The sequence below is a fragment of the Hydra vulgaris genome, chromosome 12 (assembly GCF_038396675.1).
Source record: "Hydra vulgaris chromosome 12, alternate assembly HydraT2T_AEP".
Taxonomy (NCBI): Eukaryota; Metazoa; Cnidaria; class Hydrozoa; order Anthoathecata; family Hydridae; genus Hydra; species Hydra vulgaris.
In genome coordinates, this window is record NC_088931.1 from 4,389,224 (window position 1) to 4,413,591 (window position 24,368).

General features: G+C 27.6%; 1 protein-coding gene across 3 annotated transcripts in view; it reads left to right on the forward strand.

The window, feature by feature from the left end:
- The first annotated feature begins 7,592 nt into the window (after positions 1–7,592).
- The window catches only part of LOC100214458 (TAR DNA-binding protein 43), a 28,036-nt gene continuing 11,260 nt past the window's right edge, over positions 7,593–24,368 (forward strand). For 2 of the 3 annotated variants that reach the window (XR_010642068.1, XM_065811282.1), the window contains exons 1-3: positions 7,593–7,616; positions 7,837–8,133; positions 17,990–18,168. Coding sequence is in view for 2 of the 3 variants with exons in the window: in XM_065811282.1 (XP_065667354.1) it covers positions 7,857–8,133; positions 17,990–18,168 (456 nt within the window). In the remaining variant the exon portion in view is untranslated. The remainder of the gene's footprint in view (positions 7,617–7,836; positions 8,134–17,989; positions 18,169–24,368) is intronic. The other variant, XM_065811281.1, reaches the window with a different exon arrangement.

Sequence of the window (24,368 nt, forward strand, 5' to 3'; positions counted from 1 at the left end):
ACACATGGATGGAGTCCCTGTTTGTACTTTTAGTGTGCATTGGGGAGGCCACATTTGGAGCCCTTTGTTACGGCTTAGGGTTTATTAGTAGTAATGAGGCAATTGCTTGGGCTATTAAACAGTGTTCTGAGTACTATCTATGCTTTGAGTCAAGTTCTTCAATCTAATTTAAAAATGAATAAAGTACCAAAAGCTATAAAACACAAAAAATCATCATCACCAAGTTCTCTAAACCTATCGTTCACTAATATTCGTGGTCTTCAAAGTAACTTTTTTTCTGTTGAGTCTTATCTCTTGCAAAGTTCACCAGATCTACCTGATCTAATCCACAGACTATTCTTTCATGTGCTTTCGTTTAGCACCACTTCACTCTATTGCCTTTCTAATTGTTCTATATTGCTCTCCTTCAACTAAAGACACTCGTTTTGATGTTATTTCTGATCATATTGACCAAGCCCTCTCTCTTTATCCATCAGCTAATATAGTTGTTGTCGGTGACTTTAATGCTCACCGCTCTGAATGGCTTGGCTCTAGTGTCAGTGACTCTGCAGGCTTTAAAGCCCACAACTTTTGCCTTTCACAATTCCTAACTCAAATAGTCAACTTTCCAACTTGCTTTCCTGACAACCCGAATCATTTACATTCTCTACTCAACTTTTGTCTTGTTTCTGATCCTAGCCAGTGCTCAGTTTCTCCACATTTACCCTTAGGTGCTTCTGATCACAGTTTGATCTCTCTAAAACTAATATCTCATTCTGCTTCATCACCTGAATCCCCCTATTATCGTACCTCTTACAACTACAGTAATGCTGACTGGGATTCTTTCCGTGATTTTATTCATGATGGCCCTTTGGTAGAAATCTTTTGTCTTCCTGTCGACAAATGCGCATCTTACATAACTTCATGGATTCAGGCTGGCATGGAATCTTTTGTTCCCTCTCGACGGTTTCGGGTCAAGCCTCACTCTCCTCCATGGTTTTCCTCACACTGTGCTGCTGCGATTGCCAATCAAAACCGTTACTTCTATATTTATCAGCAAAACAATTCTCCAGAAAACAGACATCTGTTTATTACAGCTAGAAACTATTGTAAAAAGGTTTTGTCTAACGCCAAAGCCCGCTATTCTCAGGTCATGAAATCTCGTATCTAATCTCAAAAATTAGGCTCTCGTGACTTCTGGAGAATCTTTAATAGTATCAATAATAAGGGCAAATCTTTAATTCCACCTCTCTTGTATGGTTAAGACTTTGTCACCTCACCTAAAGACAAAGCTGAATTGTTTGCTAAAAACTTTTCATCAATATCATCTCTTGATTCCACTAGTTGCGTTCTACCTGATATTGCCAACAAACAGGTTGATCCATTGCTTGACATTCGTATCGCTCCAGCTTCTTCTCACTACCGGCCCATTAGTCTTCTTCCTATCATAAGCAAGGTTTTTGAATCTTTAATTAACAAACACTTAATCTCTCATCTTGAACCTGATAACTTACTTTCTGACCATCAATATGGAATTGGATCTTCTTGTTCTACAGCTGATTTGCTAACAGTAATAACTGATAAGTTTTATCGTGCATTAGATAAAGGTGGAGAGGTTTAGGCCATCGCTCTTGACATTTCAAAAGCTTTTGATAAAGTTTGGCATGCTGGTCTTCTCCATAAGCTTTCTTCTTATGGTGTATCCGGCAACATCTTTAAGATTATTGAATTCTTCCTTTCCAATTGTAGTATAAAAGTTGTCCTCGATGGACAGCACTCTTCTTCTTATTTTGTAACTTCAGGGGTTCCTCAAGGTTCTATCCTTTGCCCTATACTCTTTTTAATTTACATTAACGATCTTCCAGATGTTCTCACATCAAAGGTGGCATTGTTTGCTGATGATACTACCATTTATTCTTGTCGTGATAAGAAACCAACACTCTCTCATTGCTTTGAGGGGGGCATTTGAGCTTGAAAAGGATCTCACTTCTGCTATGGGGCTCACATTGGCTGGTGAACTTCAATACAGATAAAACTTAATTTTTTTCAGCCAATCGTTATCGCAATAATTTAGATCTTCCTATATTTATGAATGGTAATGTACTCGATGAGTCATCTACTCTTCATCTTCTAGAATTAACTCTTACTTCCAATCTTTCTTGGAAACCATATATCAAATCAGTTGCAAAATTAGCATCTGCTAAGGTTGCATCTCTTTATCGAGCTCATCACCTTTGTACTTCGGATTCTATTCTCTATCTCTATAAATCTCAAATCCAGCCTTGTATGGAATGCTGTTGCCATATCTGGGGCGGATCTTCTAACGAAGCCCTTTCTCTTTTAGACAAGGTGCAAAAACGCATTGTAAACATAGTTGGACCTGCTTTTGCAGCCAACCTCCAACCATTATCACATCGTCGTAATGTTGCTTCTCTTTCTCTTTTCTACAAATACTATAATGGGCACTGCTCTAAAGAGCTAGCGTCTCTTGTGCCATCTACTAAAATTCATTCTCGTGTTACTCGTTATTCAATTAAGTATCATCCTATTTCTGTGGCTGTTCCTAAGTGCTCCAAAAATGCTTATTCGTCTAGTTTTTTTCCTCGAACATCGGCTCTTTGGAATTTGCTTCCTTCATCTTGTTTTCCTGATTCATATAATTTGCAATCCTTTAAGTTGTCCGTCAATCGTTATCTTGCTCTACAATCTTCATCTTTTTTCTTTCTAACTTCCAACTTTAATTAGTAACTTCCAACTTTAATTAGTGGCTGCTTGTTGGAAGCGAAGATGTTTAAAATATGTATATATATATATATATATATATATATATATATATATATATATATATATTTATATATATATATATATATATATATATATATATATATATATATATATATATATATATATATATATATATATATATATATATATATATATATATATATATATATATATATATATATATATATATATATATATATATATATATATATATAGTAATCCATAGTATCAAAACCAAAACTAGATTTATCAAAATTAGATAATTAATTTTCTGATCATGCTCAAATGTTAAAGGTCATGGAATTTGATATATTTAGTAATGGTGAATAATGCATGTCTGAAACTTTACTGTTAATTATTTTACTTTTAATTAGGATTTGTTATAACTGTCTCTTATCATTAATGTTTTGTATTTTTTATGTATAATTTTTACTGACAAGTTAAAATATTTAAGACCATTTTTTTTTATCAAATCATAAAGTTGTTTCACAAAGTTTTTGTAACTTATAATATTACCGAAAAATATTGCATTATGGTATGTAGATGAAACCTTATTTAATTTAAGTTAGGTTTTTGTATGCGCATTAAGGTTAGCGCAACGTCATTAACTTAAACAACAATAAAAAATTAGAAATTAATTACAATTTTCAATAAACAGCAGCAAATTCGCAACTTTAAGTTTACACTTACATTGAGCAAAATAATTTAAATTGAGCAAAAAAATTGACTATGATTGTTGCTTTGAACAAGTACACTTCAAATTTTATCTTACAAAAAAAAACTTCTTTTTAGCTAAAAATTATTTCAAAGTAGATAAACTTCAAAGCCATAAATTTTGTTCTAATTTAAACTTCAAAGCCATAAATTTGTTCTAATTTAATCTTATTCTAAAATGCATGCGTTGATAGTTTTTCAGCGCATACGTTTAACACAAGTAGGAATGATGGCTAACTATATACGGAATAACTGGTTAATTGATCAAATGGTATAAAAGCTACTTCTCAAATAGAAAGCAATTCGTCTACCACGGAGAAAAATTGCTTCCTATTGATCTTTAAAATAAAGCATTAATTGAAATAAAATGTGGTGTTCCACAGGGTTCTACCCTTGGTCCATTTCTCTTTTTAGTATACATCAACAATTTAAATAAGGCCTGGAACCTTATGAGCATCATGTTTGCAGACGATACCAATTTATTTTTATCAAACAAAGACATTAACAAACTTTTTTAAAATATGAATAAAGAACTTATACAAATTTCTACTTGGTTTAAATGCAATAAACTTACCTTAAATATTGACAAAAAAAAGTGGATCCTTTTCCACTCCTCAACAAAAAAACTTTTTTGCCTAATGATTTACCTAAACTTTGTTTTGATGAAGAAGAAATAAAAAAAGATTCTATTTTAAAATTCTTAGATATTTTTCTTGACGAAAATAGGACATGGAAAACTCGTATTGATTATATCAATCCTCTATAATCAATCCTTTTTAAGGCCAGAAATTATTTAAATAATTTCTTAAATACTTTAAAACAACTATACTACTCATTCGATCATATAAACTATGCAAATATTGTCTGGGGAATAAAAAACTATGCAAATATTGTCTGGGGAAGTACAAGTAAAAGTAAGTTGCAACGTCTTTACCGCCATCAGAAACATGCAATGAGAATAATATTTATTTTTTAAATCGTTTTTAAAACACAAAACCTTTATACAAAGATATGAATGTATTAAACGTTTATGAACTTAACTTGTATAATACTTTATGTTTTACGTTTTGTTGTATGAACAAACTTTAATTTTTAAGACCTATTTACCTTTAAAGTAAAGAATAAATATAGTTTACGAAATAAAAACTATTTAAAAGAACCCTTTTGTCAAACAAAGTTTAATCAATTTTGTATAGATTATCGAGCACCTTATCTCTGGAATAAAATTGTTCGACCTAATTTAGATTCATCTATCTCTTGTTCTGTTTTTAAAAACAAGTTAAAGAATATTATTTTTTCAACGGATAATATATTGAAATATTTTTGAGATACTATTTTAACCATTTATTATTCCAAATATTTTGGATTTTTATTTTGTTATAAACTGTATTATTTTATATTATATTTATATTGTAATATTTATATGGTTCTGGCGACAAGATGAATATGATCTTCTTCCGGATTCCAAGTTTATATGTTAAATCACGACATGTAAATAATGTAAACTAAAAAAAAAAAATTACTTTAGATCATAGTGGCTTTGACTGGTAACAGGTACCAAAGGTGTTTAAAATACCGGCTAAAATTTATCAAATAATGTGCAGTTTTCTTATAATTTCCTTTTGAGAATTATTAGAAATGATGCCATCTATTGGCAGGCACCTATCATGACGGTGACACCTTGCCAGACACTGATAAACTTTAAAAAGTTGTAACTATATTTACGTTATAGTTCAAAGGTGGAATTTTATACAGGTTAACTGGGTAACTGTTAGACGATGTTTCCTCATTAGGCAGACACTTTCTGCAGTTCTAACCCAAAGCCAGACAAACATAATTGTTAGCATTATTGTAAGTTTTTATGTGTAAAAACGAAAGAGCGAAAACCTATGCTACGTAATTTAACTGAAAACGACTACTGTTTGGTATCTTTAAAAAAAAATACTGGTTTCTATTAGCATTCAATAAATGTTTGATTCTAAGATAGATAAAAATGAACTTAATAGCTGCTTTTATCAAAAAAATAAAAAAAACAAAGGCAATAACAGTGATAATTGTAAAGGAAATCAGTTTGTAAATTTTTAGGGAATAAAGTAGAATAAAAATTTTAGATGAATATTTTTATCTTAAATTTTTAAAAACAATTTTTAAACTATAGACTGTTCAAACTAAAACCCATATTTAATGTATAAACACTCTAATGCCCCAATCTCTATTTAAATCAGTCGACGTATGTCACTTTAATTATATTTAAAGTAGTACTATAAACAACATAAAGTTATATAAAAAGTATTATTAAAAAGTTAGTTTATTGCAACAACAAAGATAAAAACCAGGCTGTCTAACTGATACTTTGAATTATCTTTTTCTGTTGTTTTTTTTAAACTGCTTCATAAGTTTTTTTTTTTAATTTTGAGACTCCAGAGGTAAAGTATTTTTTCATGATTCCTTTAAAAGTAATTAATAACACTCTCTGTGATAACCATTATTAATATATTCAGCAGGTAACATGTCCTTGTATTTGAGGCAATATTTGTGTCGAAATTTTGAAAACGTTAACATTTTTTCAATGTTTCGTTAGAAAACAATATTGTTTTTGTTACTACTACAATTATTATTTTTGTTACTTACTTAATACGTCTCCCAAGATCATACGGTATTAATATAACTCTATATTAAAACTGAACTATGTATATTTTATTTTACTGCTTAAATAGTAAAACTTGTCAGTAATACTGATTCAGATACGTATACATAAAGCGGGTTGTTAAAGCGAATTTTTTCTCAATTCTATTTTATTAAAACAAAGCCTGGTTTTTATTATTGCAATAAATTAACTTTTTATTGATGATTTAAACTAATACTTAAAAAAAAATTTATATTATTAATTGTGCTACTTTAAATATATTATATGTGACATCCATCTACTGATTTAAATAGAGATCGTCACATTAAAATGTTCATACATCAACTGAGAACTTTGGTACGGACAGACTAAAAGTCTCATAATATTTTTCTTTACTAGTATTTAACTTAAGTTTTTAAACTTTTTTCTATCTTATTTCCTAAAAATTTACAAAATCATTTTCGTTATAGTTATCACAATTTTATTACAATTTTCATCAAACAATTATTAAATGCAAATAGAGACCAGTACATTTATTAAGAAATCAAACAGCAGTTGTTTTCAGTTAAAATAATATAATATTAATATAATATAAATTACGCAACTAAGGTTTTCGCTCTTTCGTTTATACATATATAACTTATAATATAGCTTACGGATATGTTTGTCTGGCTAAGGATTAAAACGGTAGAAAGTGTCTGCCTAATAAAGAAACTTCTTATAATTATCCAAGTAACCTGTATAAGTTTCCACTTATATAATTTAACCTAAATACAGTTACAAGATCTTTAAGTTTAAGGGTGTTTGGCAACGGGGTTGCCAACATGATAAGTGTCTAGCAATAGATGACATGATTTCTAATACTACTCCGAAGAAAATTATTTGAAAATTACACTTTATTATTTGATAAACTTTAATCGTTATTTTAAACACCTTAGGTACCGGTTACCAGTTAAAGCCATCATGATCTTAAACCTACTTGTGTTGGACGCATGCACTAAGAAATTTTAAACTTTTATAAAACAACGTAGATCTGGCGGTCAAGGGCTCTTAGACTATTACGGTTTAGAAGTACTAAACATTTTCTTTCTGCATACAAAACAGTTTAAGATACTCTGAAGATTATAGGTAATTCAAAATGGGCTTTATATGATTTTTTGTTGTGTTTTTGGAAGGTCACGCGCAATAAAATAATTGAGCAATAAAATAAAATGAGCAATAAAATATAAGCGGCTAAGATTTGGTTTTAAGTATGAATAATATTACAATAACCTTAGTGTAATAGAATATAATAGAATAACCTATTGTTAATAGAGCGTGAAGTGATTTTAATTTTGGTCAACGTCGCTTTAGACGGTATTTCTGGATTCCCAGAATTTTCGCCACCAACTTTTTCTTTGGTTTATCACGGCTTTAAAGGAGACGTCGATTCGATTAAAGTTTTGGATGGTTGATGAGGCTTTCGTGAGACTCACGATTGGTGTTCCTTACAGTTTCAATTTTCATGTCGGCTGCATACTTATTTAAAATTTTAAATATCTTTTGCATTTCTTTAAATATGCCTAAACATTTGTTTTCAAGTATTTTTTAGTTGTTTAGTACAAATAATAAGTAGAGTTTTGTCTGCTGTATATTATTAAATAGTTTTTTTTACACTTCTACATAGTATTTGCACCTAAGTTTATGTAATCATGCATAATTTTTTTCTTTTGAAAAAATTTGATTTCTTTTAGATAAAACTAAGCAAAAATAAATGGAATCTGAAACAGAAGTTGCTAAAACTGAGGTTTATCCATGCTATGTAAAAGTAGCAGATGATGATCATGTAACAGATGTTATTGAGATACCAACTGAAAAAGATGGTACTATAATGTTATCAACAATACAGGCACAGTTTCCAAACGCAATAGGCTTAAAATATAAAGGGTCAAGTGGTGCATGGAGAGGAGTTCGAATATCTGGTAATATTCTTGACCCTCCATTTGAGGGATGGGGTGAAAATGTTTTTTGCACAACAATTCAAAAAACAGGTATCAATCTATAAATTACAATAAACCAAACAATTATAATTTAAGCTTATTATTTTTTAAATTTATACAACAAAACCTTCAATTTATGTAGCTTTTATGCATTTTTTGGTTATTGAATAAACGGAATTTAAAGAAACTAGTGTTAAATATTTGTATGATGTCATAAATTTTAAATTGCTTTTTTGTGCTCCAAAAGAAATCACCTCTATAATAAAATATGTATCCTAAAAAGTAACAAAATATATATATATATATATATATATATATATATATATATATATATATATATATATATATATATATATATATATATAAAGTAACAATATATATATATATATATATATATATATATATATATATATATATATATATATATATATATATATATATATATATAAAGTAACAATATATATATATATATATATATATATATATATATATATATATATATATATATATATATATATATATATATATATATATATATATAAAGTAACAATATATATATATATATATATATATATATATATATATATATATATATAAAGTAACAATATATATATATATATATATATATATATATATATATATATATATATATATATATAAATTTAATGCGTTGTGTAGTGTAGCTATATTTCAAACAAAAATAGAAAATATCTAGAAATTCAATTAAATACACTATTGTTTGAAGAAGAAACTATATTTACTTATGTAAAGTAAAGCATAAAGCAGATTGTGAGTTTTTAACATATTTTTATAGAATATCATTATATATATATATATATATATATATATATATATATATATATATATATATATATATATATATATATATATATATATATATATATATATATATATATATATATATATATATACAAAAAGTAAAAATTAAAATGCAAGACCGGAATTTTTTTTTTAATAATTGATAGACTGCCTGCCCCAACCAAACCCTCAGTCGATGTAGCAGCACTCCCTTGCGAGTAAGACTAAAAGATAGTAGATGTAGCAGCACTCCGTTGCGAGTCAGGCTATTTGTCAGTCGATATAGCAGCACTCCGTTGCGAGTAAGGCTATTTGTCAGTCGATGTAGCAGCACTCCCTTGCAAGTCAGGCTAAAAGATAGTAGATGTAGCAGCACTCCATTGCGAATCAGGCTATTTGTCAGTCGATATAGCAGCACTCCGTTGCGAGTCTTTTTTAAAAACTAACCCACAAGGGTGGGATAATTTTTTTGAAAATTAATGCGCCATTGCGTTTTCAATAATTAAATGCATAAACAATCAATTATATAAATAATATTGTTAATAAAAATTTTTTGTTCAATACCGTAACTCATGAGTTACAGTATTTAACAATGTGTTTGTTGAGACATTTGTAACTTAAATTTTTTTTTGAAACTGCTAATTATCATTGTTTATTTCAATTGTAAAATAGATTCGTCTTAATTAGTTCCTTTTTTTTTTTGTAACTAATTTGTCACTAAAAAAAAGAAAGTTTCAATTCGCTATATATTATATATAAACTAGAAAAAAATATTCTGACAAAGAAAAAGAGTAACAAATATATTTTTTTAATATGAAAATAAGCAGAAATGCAACAAAAAATAATATTTGTAAAATTAACATAATCGTTTCAATAAAAAAGCCATCTAAATATATATTAAAATAGAGTTTATTAAATTTGGTCAAATACAACGTTCTTTTTAACAATTTTTCTAGAAAGCGTTACAATGCTTGAATAAATAAATATCAGAAAAATAGCCGTTGCTGTCAGTAATGTATTTATGTTATTATACAAAACATTACTGCGTAAAACTTAAACTAAAACTATTAATAAAGTGTAATCAATTTTATTGATGACACACTTAGGGCTGTTTAAGTAACTTAAGTACTTAAGTACTTAAGTAATTGTTTAAACTAATTAAGTACTCAAGTAAATTTTTTTTACTTAAGTAAAATAAAATAATTTTTTTCTGAATTAAATCAACAGAAAATTGATATTTTATAAAAATTTGTATAAAAGTTGTCCAATTTTCAATTTTGAACCCTAAAATTAAAGTATTATATTTTTTTTAGTTTAAATTTTGATTATTCCTTGGTTTGATTTACCATATTTTCCAAAAAAAGATTATAGGCTATCTAAAAAAGTATAATTTATAAATTATAAGAAATTATAGCAGGAGATATGTATTTACGTCTTTCTTGTGATCTCAAACATCCTAGAGCATTAACAGTTAAATGTAAAGCCTTCAATATTGAAACTAAATATTTACGAAAAATAAATAACTGAAGAATGAAGAACTTCACTATTTCTTGCTCAAAACTCCAATTTAATAAAAAACAAGGCTTACTTAAATGTTTTTGATTGCATCAAAAAGGAAACGACTGAATTTGAAAACAGTCATTAGACCGTTCAAAAATGCTTAAAAAATTGCACTGTATTTTAAAGTTTTTATCAGCATCATCAGTAGGATACATTACAGAAAGATGCTTTAGCGCTCTAGACCTTTTTTTTTATTACAAATTTGAGAATATCTTTTAGTGATAAATTGATAGAAATTTTAAGTTTTCAGCGTTTTATCTTGAAAGTTTAGTTAGGTTATGATTTGTTATACCTATATAGTACTACATCACACAAAAATGTAATATTAGATGTAATTTTTGATTGTTTGGAAAATAACTAAAATTACTTAAAATTACTTAAGATACCTAAGTAATTTGAAAAAAATAACTTAAAATTACTTAAGTAATGTTTTTCCGTTACTTGAACACCCCTAGACACGCCATGAGCTTTTTTATCTAAATATATATCAATATATATATATATATATATATATATATATATATATATATATATATATATATATATATATATAAATATGTATATAGGCACATATATATATATATAAAAATATGTATGTATATATATATATATATATATATATATATATATATATATATATATATATATATATATATATATATAAATATGTATATAGGCACATATATATATATATATATAACAATATGTATGTATATATATATATATATATATATATATATATATATATATATATATATATATATATATATATATGTGCCTGTATCAGGCCTTGTTACGAGATTTTGCTGTGTAACAAAAATGCGTAACGCATTTCTAAGTTACTCAACTTGGCAAATATATTTTGTATTGTTAGAAGTTATATTGCATCACTAGCGTCTTTTCAAGTACCGCATTGCAATTAAAGTTATTTTATTAACGCGTTAAAAATCATACAAACTTTTTTTTTTTTTCTCACTATAACAAAAGTTACAAATAAAATCTAAGTTCCTATTTGAAAAATCATTTTTTTCTTTTTTCCAAATATGAACTAAATTTTATTTTGAAAAAAATATTTTTTTCATAAAACGTAAAATAGTATTTGATTATTTTCTTATAATTTTACAGTTGGGTTTTGGTTATTTTATTAACTGTTAAAATAAATTTTTTCTTATTTATTTTGTGAACTCTTTTTAATAATGTTTTTAAACAATAAAGAGTTTTTTTTAATTATTTATCAGTTACTGATAACATATTGTGATCATAATTTATTTTCATAAATCAAACGAACGTCATTAAAACTTTATGTTATTGAATTAACAATAAACAAAATATCTTATTAATAAAATATTTACATCAAAATAAATCGTGCATTTATAAACTATTATGACAAAAAATAATTTTTATATTTAAAAGTAATTTATATATTTAATTCCTTAAGATAAAACTTAAAACACTTTATTTTTTTTTAACTAATTTTTAACAACAACAAAAAAAATTATTAAACTAACTGTTTCTTTAACAAAAAATCTATTAGTTTACAATTGCGGTTAAATGCTTTTATTTTATTTATTTTATTTTTATAAATCTTTATTTAAAATTGAATAGCGTTTTAAGTAATGAGTTGTACAATTTTATCTGTCCTTTAATATTAATAGTTTACTTAGAATACAGAGGAGGAACATATTATTTATGCATTGAAAAGGCAGTAGAGCTTCCAATATTGCTTGGGAGGTAGAGGTCACTGATGCCATCACGAAGGATACAGAGGTATTTTTGAATAAAAGTTTTTTGGTAAGTAGTAGTTTTTGCGGTGTTAAAAGCATACAGGAATCTATTAGGGTTTCTGCTGTTGGTTTGAGTTAATTTAGTGGTTATAGGATGGCATGGGTCTGCAAGGATCTTTTTGAGTATATTAATACAGATCCTGTCAAGTAACTCTTCAATGTCAAATATAATATTGAAGCGGCTTGAATTGGTTACATCAATTCTAATAATATGCAGGGCATTTTTATGAAAATGTTGGATCTCTCTTTTTGCAGCAGCACTGCACGAAGTGAGCACTATATATCAAGTGGCTAATAGCGTAAGATCAGTAGACTTGTAAAAGGTTTGGCTGAGTGTGTCCAATTTGCTTAAGACGTTTGAACAGATACGGAACTGATTTTATATTGTTGTGAACTTTTGTCCATTGTTCATCCCAATCAATATTCTCATTGAGCATGATTCCAAGGTATTTATGGCTGCTGACTATTTCAAGTTCAGTATTATTGAGTACAATGGATGGTAAAGCTTGAATTTCAAAGCATCTGGGAATAATTCTTATGATTTTACATTTCGGGCCATTAAGTTTCATTCCATTTACCTTAGACCAAAGAGCGACACCATCAACAATGTATTGAGGTAGGTTGGTAGGAACTTTATCATTAATTATATAGGTCAGTATGTCATCAGCATATTTTTCGAGGATGGTTTCAGGTGGAAGATAGACATTAATGTCAGAAATAAATAGAATGAACAGGACTGGACCTAGAACACTACCTGAAGTACACCTGCTTCGATACATTTCCAGTCAGTGGTGTTATTATTTGTTTTAATTCTTTGTTGACGATTAGATAAGTAAGCTGCGATCCAAGAGGTGAGCCAGCTAGGTAGAATGTTCACTAACTTTAACAGTAACTTGTCATGACTGACAAGATCAAAAGCTTTTTCGAAATCAAAGAATATTGCATAAATTGATTTGTTGTTATCTTTCGCATGACTCCAGTCCTCTATAATTTGAATAATAGCGTCCATTGTACTTCGGCCTGGAAGGAAACCGAACTGTTTGTTTGAGACCCATAAGTGCTTGGTGTGATGGACAATGAATATGGTAATAATACGTTCAAAAACTTTACATAATGCGGATGTAATGGCAATTGGTCAATAGTCATTAGACGATTGTGGGTTAGAAATTTTTGGAATCGGTGTTGTTTGCTGATTTCCATTGGTCAGGTAGGTAATTGTTTTCTATGTGGCGGTTGAATAGGATGCAGAGTGATGAGGCGATTTCAAAGCGAGCAGATTTGAGTAAAAACCAAGAGAGATCATCTGGTCCTGAGGAACCTGGTTTGAGTTTGCTGAGTTGGTTGACAATGTTATTAAGGGTAAAAATGGGGGAAGTAGGCGGGTTTGCCTCTCGGTTAATGAAGCATGAGAGGCTGGGTTGTTTCTTGCCAGTCCAAACACTTGATCATTTAACTGGTTTGAAAATGAAAATGATTATTTAACTGGTTTGCTAGTGTCTCAGAGATAGGGGTGGTGATTTGGCATTTATCAGCAAGACTGATTTCACGCCGAAAATCAGTTTTTCCAGTAGTGAAACGCCTGTTATAGATTCTCCTTCTTTTGGTAATTAGTTTACTAATTTGATTTGCAAGTGCTTTCCACTCTTTGTAGTACCCGGAGAAAAAGAGTTGTTGACACTCTTTTATAAGGCCTTGAATAAGTGGTGTCATCCAGGGCTTAGGGTTAACGAGCGTTGTTGATTTTAGAGGTTGGCAGATGTCTTGGTCAGAGAGTATAGAATGATAAAAGTTCTTGCAAGCAACTTGTATTTCATACGGTGAATCAACTAAGATTTCAATATTGGTAGATCGTATCAGTGCAACAGTGTCAGCAGCTCTACCTGACCGATAAGCAACCTTGTGGGGAACCGGGCGAGTAGATTTGTAGAGAAACTTTTACTTACGACTTTATTTTTTACTTACGACTTTATTTTTTCTGAATAAACGTCACGTTAACGACATCAAAAGATAATTTAAAATATTCTAAAAGATAAAAGTTTTTGCGTAGCGCAAAACTGCTGAACGCATAGGCAAATTGCCTTTTCGCAGGTAAAATGCGAGCTGCATAATGCTTCTTAACTAGGCCTGCTGTATATAATAATAATCTCGCTTAATTTATAAATAATCTTGAGTATCTTTTTTCCTTAACTGAAGCTTGTTCATACCATATGTAACACACTCTCCAAGTTTTCTTACTTCTACCTTTTTTCTCCTGAAGCTGCTACCTCTCTACATGATGTAGCAATTTCAATTGCTCATTATACCAAAACCACCTTAATCTTCTTGTTGACAAATCTTGTTCAATACACTCACTATTACAACCCTCAGAATTAGGGTCGGCATTCGGCAATGCTGACCAAACTGCTGACCTATAAGTGTTAGAGGTCGGCAAAAAATTGTTGACCTTGTTTCTATGTTTTATGGTATAACCTTTGTATCAAATATTTTTGCTGACCTGCTGCCAACCTCTAAAAGATTGAGGTCGGCAAATTATTGCCAACCTCATTTTTCCTAATTCCGAGGGTTGCTATTCCTAATTATTATCTAAGATCATGGCTTTTTTTCTTTTTTTGTTAGAGTCATATCACACAACAATCTAACTATCATTTTCGATTTATGCAAATACTACACCTTACACAGGCTTGGACAGGAATGGCGTGCGATCGAACGCTACTGCTGACCACGCAAATGATTTTTTTGTTGATAACTTGACCACAACTGTTTAGATGTTTTGATAATCTAAGCATTTTAGTAATACGCTGAAAAAAGAAATGCTAAGCTTAACTTAAACTACTAAAAAGAAAGTAATAATAATAAAACTAATGAAAAAACAAAAAAAAAACAATTCCTAATGAAAAAAAATGAAATCTTTTTAAAAATAGAAACAAAAAAGCAGAAAAAAACAACAAAAAAACTAGTAAATCAATTAAATGAAATGGGAAGGAATACTTCACAGAGATGCGGAGTCCCAAAAGAACTCCGGCTTTATATCTTCTTTATTTTTTCTTGGTCTCTGGTGTCCAGAAGCTCTGAACATGTTGACTGACTTATGATCTGCTATATAAAAAAACTCATGAAATTTAATGACTTGAAACATTGTTTTTAAGCTCAGAGTCCTGGAGTCCTTGCCAACATTATACCTAAGGACTCCGGTTCAAAAAGTGATTGTTCCACTAACCTAAAAGTCTTAATTTTTATACCAACAGTAGTCCATAAGCGTTTTTTATATTATTAGAACTCCTGGATACCAAAAACTAGGAAGAAGTAATCTTTTCGTGACTTTCAAATCTGGAGTCCTTTTTAGGACTTACGCATCAGTGCTTATTCATAATTTAAAGTTAAAAAAAATTATCTTTCAGAAGATTTTTAGGAAAACATGGAGAAACAGTTTCAAACATTTAAATTCATCATAAAAATGCATGCCTATATAAAAAAATTTTAATATAACTTTTCTTGTTAATTTACACAAATTGCGTTTATTTTAAAGAATCGATATAATTAATTTTAAAGCCTTCGCGTAAAATAAAAAGCTTTAGAAAAGACCAATGATTTAAAGTTATTCATAATGTAACGATTTTTTAATTGCGCTTAAATTGTTAAAACCCGACCAGACAGACAAATGTTATAAGTAATGTTTTGTATCAAAGTCATTTTTAAACATGATAAAATCTTTTTTTATAATATTTTTTCCTTTAGTAAAATGAAAACTAGCAATCACAATTGCTAATTTATTGGTAATAAAAATTGCTTCAAACAATTTACTTTCAAGATTGCTTTGGCCCATCGCAATTTCTGATTCACAATTACTTTTGTTGATTTTACTGGGTATTTTTTTTAAACGAAGCAAGTCATTTAAGGAATCAAAGTATTTCGATTTAGAAAACCGGTTGCCTTGATTGGAACAAGTTAGTGCTTTGACAAAACAAATTTGTTTTTAATAATAGTGCAATAAATAAGGACAAATTATGGCTAAAAGCATGTTTCATAGTTAAACCACTAAACATAAAATATTTATTCCTTAGGTGCTCCAATTTCTGCAATTCTCCCCTACTAAAGTTTGTATAAAATATGTAATGATATTGTATGCCAGTTTATAAATAGGTAGTAAATGTGTATGTTTATATCTATATATATCCATATTATATGCCAGTATTTAATAAACAGTAAATATATGCATGTATTTAAAATTAATAATGTATTATAAATTTTCTCCTAGCCCTGGCTATCAACCCCTGCTAAATCTTATAATTTGTAAGAAGTCTCATTTAGCTGGTCACAGGCTGGTTATTGATAAAGTTCTTAGTCTTAAAAAGTCTTGTTTTTAAGAATGTGACCTAAATACTAATGGCTGCAATTTAATTTTCAAGCTGCTTGGGGCTAGGAAACTTCATTGGAGTGGTCAAACATTTTTTGATCTTGTTTATGTTATTTTTGTCTATTTTTTTTTAGCTTTTTGACCAATTCCATGTGTGAATTTAAAATTATATAATGAACTAAATAATCGTATAAACAAAGTTTAATAAAATAAAATTAAAATTGTTTTATTTTAAATAAACAATCATTACTTATTGAAACAAAATGACTTTAAATTTGTCTCATTATTATTTGCTAGTTAGATCTAAATTATTAGAAATCAAGAAAATGATGCAAGACTGATCCTTGAGGTATGCTGTGTAGTACCCTCTCAAAGCTAAAACTTTTTTCGAAGCTACCTATTTGAACTTTTTTCCTAAGAATTTATTAAATTAGTTAACTAAATTTGAAATCGCATTTGAAATACCATTACCTCCAATAGCAATATCAGACAAAGTTTAAAAAGCATTGTAAATATAGTTAAATCTAGTCTATCTACCAAGATTGAACGCCTCTGTGATGTTTTTGTAATATTGTCTTTTTTTTTTACAAATATTAAAATGGTTGTTAATTAAGCAAACTGTTACATATTTGTTATTTTATAAATATCTGAAATTTTTGAAACAGGTTTGGGTATGCTTATGTAAAGTATCAGTTAGTTTTAAGACCATCATTTAGCAATATTTCTAAATATAAAGTAAAAAATGTGAACTTTACATTTAGAATAATGGAACTAATAGTTTAGAGACCCTTTTTATATTATTTATTAACATGTTATAGATGTTGCTCTCCAGGGTGAAGTTTGTTTTTATGTCCTAAAATTACAACTATAAAGTATTACTGTAAAATAAATTTAATGTTGCTGTTTTTTGGTACTTAAAGATCTAACTTAGTAGTTCATGAAATGAAGAATATTAGTTACTAAATGTTATTAGTTTTAATATCAAAAGTCACTGCAGTCAGGAAGATAAAGTTCCAAATAAGCATTCTGGGTTTCAGAACATATTTGAGTTAAAGCAGAACCTGCTTTAACTCAAATATGTTCTGAAACAGTTTACTTAAAATAATCTTTTTTAAGACTATGATCACCCCCTTAATAATGTGATATTACATTATAATATATTTATAGACTACTTTAAAGAAAAAATAATCCCCTATATATTTTTTTTTCAATGTTTTGCCTTAGTCTTAATGTTTTTTGAAGCTCCTTGACACTAGATAGCTTGATTAATTAGTGATTCAAAATCAATGTTCTTTTTGAGAATGTTTGCAAAAAAGTCAATATACAAATATATATAATCTGTATATATGTTTTTTGTACCATGATGTAAGTAACTTCATTTTCAATTTAGACTCTGTGAAAAGAAAGTTAGATGAATCTCCTAATCGTGAACCTGAAGCAAAATTAGTAAAAACAGGAACTGAAAATGATTTTTTGTCAGATCTTATTGTTTTGGGTCTACCATATAAAGCTACAAATCAAGATTTGAAGGATTATTTTTTGAAATTTGGAGAGTTAGCTATGTATGAGGTATAAATTTCTTTATTCTAATTCCTATTTTGTAGTGGTTTAAATCCCATCACATTTGTGTTAGTACTACAATAATTTTTTTTTGTTAGTTGGTGCAGCAGTCTTTATTAAGGTTGTGTTTTGGAGTGTCAAAAATTAGTTGTAACAATATTCAAAATTTAATTGAAAGTTGCATGGTGGCAATATCTCCTTAATTTTAATTTATAGCATTTATTTGCCGTTTTATAGTTATAGTTTTTTGCCTGATAAATAATGTTAAAAACTATTTGCATAGTATGCCTATTTAAAAAGATTTTACATTCACACTTTTAATTTCTTAAAAATTAATTATGCGGATTAGGGTCCTAATAAGCTGCAGATAAAAAAAAAAATGTACTAAAAACTTATTAGAAAGTTAAATTAAAATTCTTAAGAATTAAATTTTTTTTTAATTTTTATGAAATCAAAAAATTAGAAACTTAATTCAAGTCTTAATAAAGAAAAAGATTTAATAATCTTGTCCCTGTTTTTTTTTTTTTTATATAGAAGTTTACAATTTTACAATAAGAAGTTATTGAACATTTATTGTTAACTCAAAACAAAGATTTTAAAGAATTTTATTTTCTACCACTAAAAATTATTAAAGTAAAACGACTATATAAAAAATAAGTATAGAAATGGTCGTGTGGAATAGACTTACCATGACATATATTATACAGGTCATGGTAAGTCCATTATTTTTTCATATTTTAAAATCTATTTTTTAAACATGTTTTTCTAACTTTTATACCAATTGATACCAATAATACCAAATTAATCAACACATTTCAAGTAGGTATTCTAAGTATTGTTTAGACTGGTACTTATATCCGAACCGCTGATAAATAGTGGTTGACTACTAAAGCGTTTAGAATTTTTTAAATATATATTTGGGTGGTCATTAAAACCACTTTTAAATGTCTGCTTCACCCTCTAAATGCGATAGTGTTGTAGTGTTAGAGCGCTCAACTTGTTTCAGCTTGTTTCTCAGCGCAGTGGCCTTGTTTGCCAAGGTTCGTGTTTCAGAGTTACAGAGTTGAGAGAGGGTTATAACCACAATTAAGTAGCCTCCTCTTATCTAGTGGCCTTCTGGGCCTTGGGGAGGTGATTTAACAAAAAATGTGTTCTATGTAATAAAATAATAACAAAAAAAAGTGTTCTATGTAATAAAATAATACTGGAATTAAAAATTTTCAAAAATTAAAATGTTTTTAATGGTAGCTCAAGACCCTTAAAAAAAAAAGTTCTTCAGAAGTTTATCATGTTGGGTCTCAAAATAAGCGATATATATATATATATATATATATATATATATATATATATATATATATATATATATATATATATATATATATATATATATATAATAGTAATAATAAAATAAAAATAGTAGTAATAATATGGTTTTATAATAAGATTTTATCTCATAACTCAAGATCAATATTAATACTTTTTATTGAATAACAGCTATTGAGTTTAGTTATCAAAACAGAGTTTACGGTTTTAAAAAACTGTAAGTTTAATAACCGCAAGCATTTCCAGGTAACGCAATTTGCGATCACTTAATTGGAGCTCTGTTATATTAGGGCAGGCCACGGTACCTTATAAATATTTCAAAGAATCAGTTTTACTAATAGCTACATAAAATATTGTTCCTTTTACTATTAAAATCATTTTTTGTTATAAAAATGTTAAGCTCATCTCTAAGTTCAGCCGAATTTCATTTTTAGTCTAAATTAATTAGATAAAACTAAAACATAAAACTTCAATTGCATCTGTTCTGTTTAATGCTTACTAATAATTGCATATTTCTATTGTTCTTCATGTAAACAAACATGAAGAACAATAGAAATATGCAATTATACATTGTAAAGCCTCTTTGTTATTGGAAAACTAGTAAAGGAACCTTCTCGAGTTGTTCAATGAAGGTAGCTGTTGATTTAGTTTAACATTTAACAGGAGGGTGTTCATCAAATGCTGCAAAAAAAGTTGATCTTAATTACAGCACCTTTATCAAGTATTCTGCACCAATTAGTATTTGCCCTACTTAGTAAATGAAACTCGTATAAGTTGGTGACTAAAAGCAAATTCTAAATGTGTGTTTTTATGTATACAGATATGTAAAAAAGAAAAAAGAAATAAAAGAAGGAGAAATCATTACTATGAAACCCAAATTTTCTACAAGAAGTAAAGAGCAAGAAGATCTTTTGAAGCAGTAAATTGTCACCTGCTCTCAAATGTATTATGGACACATGTTGTAAATTAAAGATCTATAAGCAACATATGCTTAATAATGCACCATTTGGATCTCTTGGTCTTGCAAATCCAACCGGATAGATGAATACAGAGTTATTTGTAGAAGTAGTTCAACATTTTATATCAAAAAATTCTCAATAATGAAAAATCCATCTCTACTTATATTTGATAATCACGAGAGCCGCTTATCTAAAAATGCCTTTGATCTTGCTAAATGTAACAGTGTTACTAATCTTACTATACTACCACATAGTAGTCACAAAGTGCAGCCCCTAGATGCTTCTGTATTTGCTCCATTTAAAGTTTATTATAATGACACAATAAAATCTTGGCTTCCAAATTATCCTGGAGTGTCACTGAGTGTTCTATATCATCCCTGGAGAATCACTATTTACGAAATTGCATCTTGTTTTAGCATCGCATATGAAAAAAGTTTTACTATCAAATATTCAAAATGGATTTAGGAAAAGTTGAATATTTCCTTTTGACAAGAATGTATATTCAGAAGCAGATTTTTTATGTAGTGTTATTATTGATAGAAACAATCCAAATACATATCAAACAAACACTGGAAAAACTCTGAATAACAATAACAGACACATTTTAATATCCAGTTTTCACTAGAGAACTGGAATACAAATTTACTGCATAGTGTTTATTTTTTAAGATAAAAGATAAAACACAAAGTTTTATGATTTAAATTAAATAAAATTGTAATTAAAAACTTATTGTTCCAATAGTTATTTAATTTTTGCATTTGTTTTAAAAATCAACATGCTTTATATGCTTATAATTTATATAACTTTTTTTTTTAACGAATTCCCCTCCCCAAAGCCGAGGAGGCCATTACAGTCAAGGAGACTCCTTTTTTTTTTTTTTTTTTAAATTTTAAGTTGCGATTGTAACCCTCTCTCAACTCTTTAACTTCAAAACACAAACTTTGACAAACAAAATTGCTGGAGAAACAAGTTGAGTGCGGTACAACCAGGGGTGTGATGGGTTGGAACTTGGAATTTCTTGTTAACAAGGTGAGCCCTCTATCACCATACCACTACCACATTGGTAATGGTTTATGTTAGTCATATACATTAGTAATATAAATTCCAACTACTTAACAGTGGCATCTCTTATACAACAGTGAAAGTACGATTGAATAAAAAAAAACAATTTAAACAAGAAAATTTACTTGTTCAAACAATCAATGTATAATGTTTTTCATATTCATTCTCCAAATAAAAAATATTATTTTAAAACCACACTGATTCAGGATAAGACATTGTCTAGTTAGCAGCTCTCAAAAGTTGAAACTATTTGGATAGGCAGGATAGGTAATTTGTAAAAATTCATTTTCATTTAAGGTTCTGAGATTCAAAATCTATGAGGCTTGCAATGCAAGTTTATAAAAACTGCATATCACGCATAGGATATTTATAAGATGCTGCTGAGTTATCAATTTTCCTACTGGCAGTGATGTGTTTTTATAATTTAGAAAGCGGTGGAAAATATTATAAAATTCATTCATAGGAATGGGACGAAAATGTAATTTATTTAAAATAAAGCTGTTTCAAACCTTCAAGGTAACTATCAATACATTAAAATTAGTTAAGAAGGTAGTTTGAAATATATACATAAAAATAAATATATAGAACAAATTTAAATAAAATTTCTTATCTTTAGGGCGAGGCTATGCAAACCAAAGTTTTTAAAGCTGTCAAAATTGCAATAAATCGCAATTATCTGCTTATTTAGTACAATACAAATAATAACTGCCTTTATAACCCTCTTTTTTAGAATGAAATAGCATGAGTAACAAGATAGTTAATTATCTTTCTGAAAAAAAAATTATTTTTCATAACAAATATTTGCTATTGTTATAAATATCCTAATCTTTCTTGACTTGACTACAAAATATATTGTAAATGTGATGCTAATATTTATCTAAATTGTTTGAAGCATATTTAACACTCAAATGTCTACAAACCTAAGATGTCTACAAAACACTTAGTCTAAAAGATATTTGAAAGAAAATTATTTCGATTTTGATTTGAATATCAGCAGTTATGTTCATTTTGCTTTATTCAATGCATAAATAAAGTATTTTCAAAAAAAGTTTTCCTCAAGTGAAAAAAAAAATAACAAGAAAAAGCCTTGGCTTATTATTTTTTTATATATACCAGGACTCGAGTTGAGATATTGTGATTGGGAATCGCAATTGCTTTTCACACCTTTGTGATTAGTTTTTTCTTTAAAAAATTATTTTTGCGATTTGTTTTTTTTTGGTTGTTTTTTTACTTTTTTTGTAATTTAGCATTTTTTTTTGGGAATTCTTAAAAGTAATGTTTATATCATAAAGTAGTCGCGCTAAATTAATCTTTTGAATAAAAAATCTCTGCATGAAAGCCAATAATATTTTAAAAGGTTGTTAAAGTGAAAAGTTGAAAAGGGAAAAGACATTTAAGAGAATTTTTCCTTCATTCTTTTTTTTTAACAAAACAGCCTGGTTTTTATCTTAAAATGTTACACCAAATTAACTTATAATAATTTAAATTATTATTTTATCAACAATTTTATATTATTAATTTTACAACTTTAAGTATATTAAAATATATATTAATTCGTTTTTATTAAAAAAAAATTCTATTAGTTAATCAATGCTAATAGAAACCAGCAACTTTTTTGCTTCAATGCTTTTGGCTTTAACAACCTTGAACCTTTTAAAGTTATTTACTTTGATTTACTGAATGGATAAAGTAAATCACATGAAATTTACTTATAAACTAAATCAAAACAACCAGTTAAGTTACTGCAGTAACATACAGTTATTAAAATATTAACTTATCAATTACTTAATATACTCAAAGACTTGCAAAAGTTGGCCATACAAATGTTTCTATTTGTATCTTACATCTTGTTAACACATAATACAGGCTTCTAACTAAAACTTATTTTTACAAAAATTGTTAAATAGAAAATAAAAAACGTGACACCATTTTTTTATATTTTCATTTTATTTAAGACTATATCAAGATTAAACATTTTCTATAAATACGCAAGTTGTTTTTAGGAATTTTTATTTTAAAAGAAATCTATTTGAACAAAAGAATTTTAGTCTTCTAAAATTCTCTTATTCAAATAATTTTGCAATTGAAATTTAAAATTGAAATAAAATTAGGAAAATTTTAAAAATTTTTGAAGAAACAAGTACAAGGAAGAAAGTTTTTTTTTTTGTAAATCATAAATTTCGTAAACGTTTTGAATAGTTAATTATATTATGTTTCTTGAAAATAGTTTTGAAATTGCAAACATTAAACCAGTGATTGCAAAAGTTAAAATAAAAATTAAGTTATAAAAAATTAAAATTAAAATTAATAAATTATTTTACTTCTGTTCAAAGAAATTTTTTTCTTAAAAAATAATTTAAGCATATTCTTAAACTTAAGAAGATATAATTCAATTTATTAAACCAAATTTTCTTGTTTCACTTTTTATTGGAAAACAATTTTAATAAAAAAAATTGAATGAGACCATCAATTTAAAAACCATTTGAATAAAAAACTAAATTATACTTTAATTTTTAATAGTACTCTAGATCAAGAAATAATAATTTATAAAAAACGTGGTATCTAATGTTTTTTTGCTTTGATCTTACTCGTTTGATCTATAGATTATAGACTTGTATGGTCAATAGGCATGTTTTTGCGCAAATATGAAGTTATATGGCAATAATGTTTTAATTTATTTATTAGAACAATTTTATTTATTTGCTTCGTTTGGTTTTTAAACACATTTTATGTTATTAAATTTATAAACTGTATAAAACAGCACGAAACAGTGTCACGAAGTTGTTTTACAATAACACAAGGTCTTTATATTTTTAAAACAACTTTGAAGTTTGTTTTATTGTTGTTTTATAGCTTTTTACAATA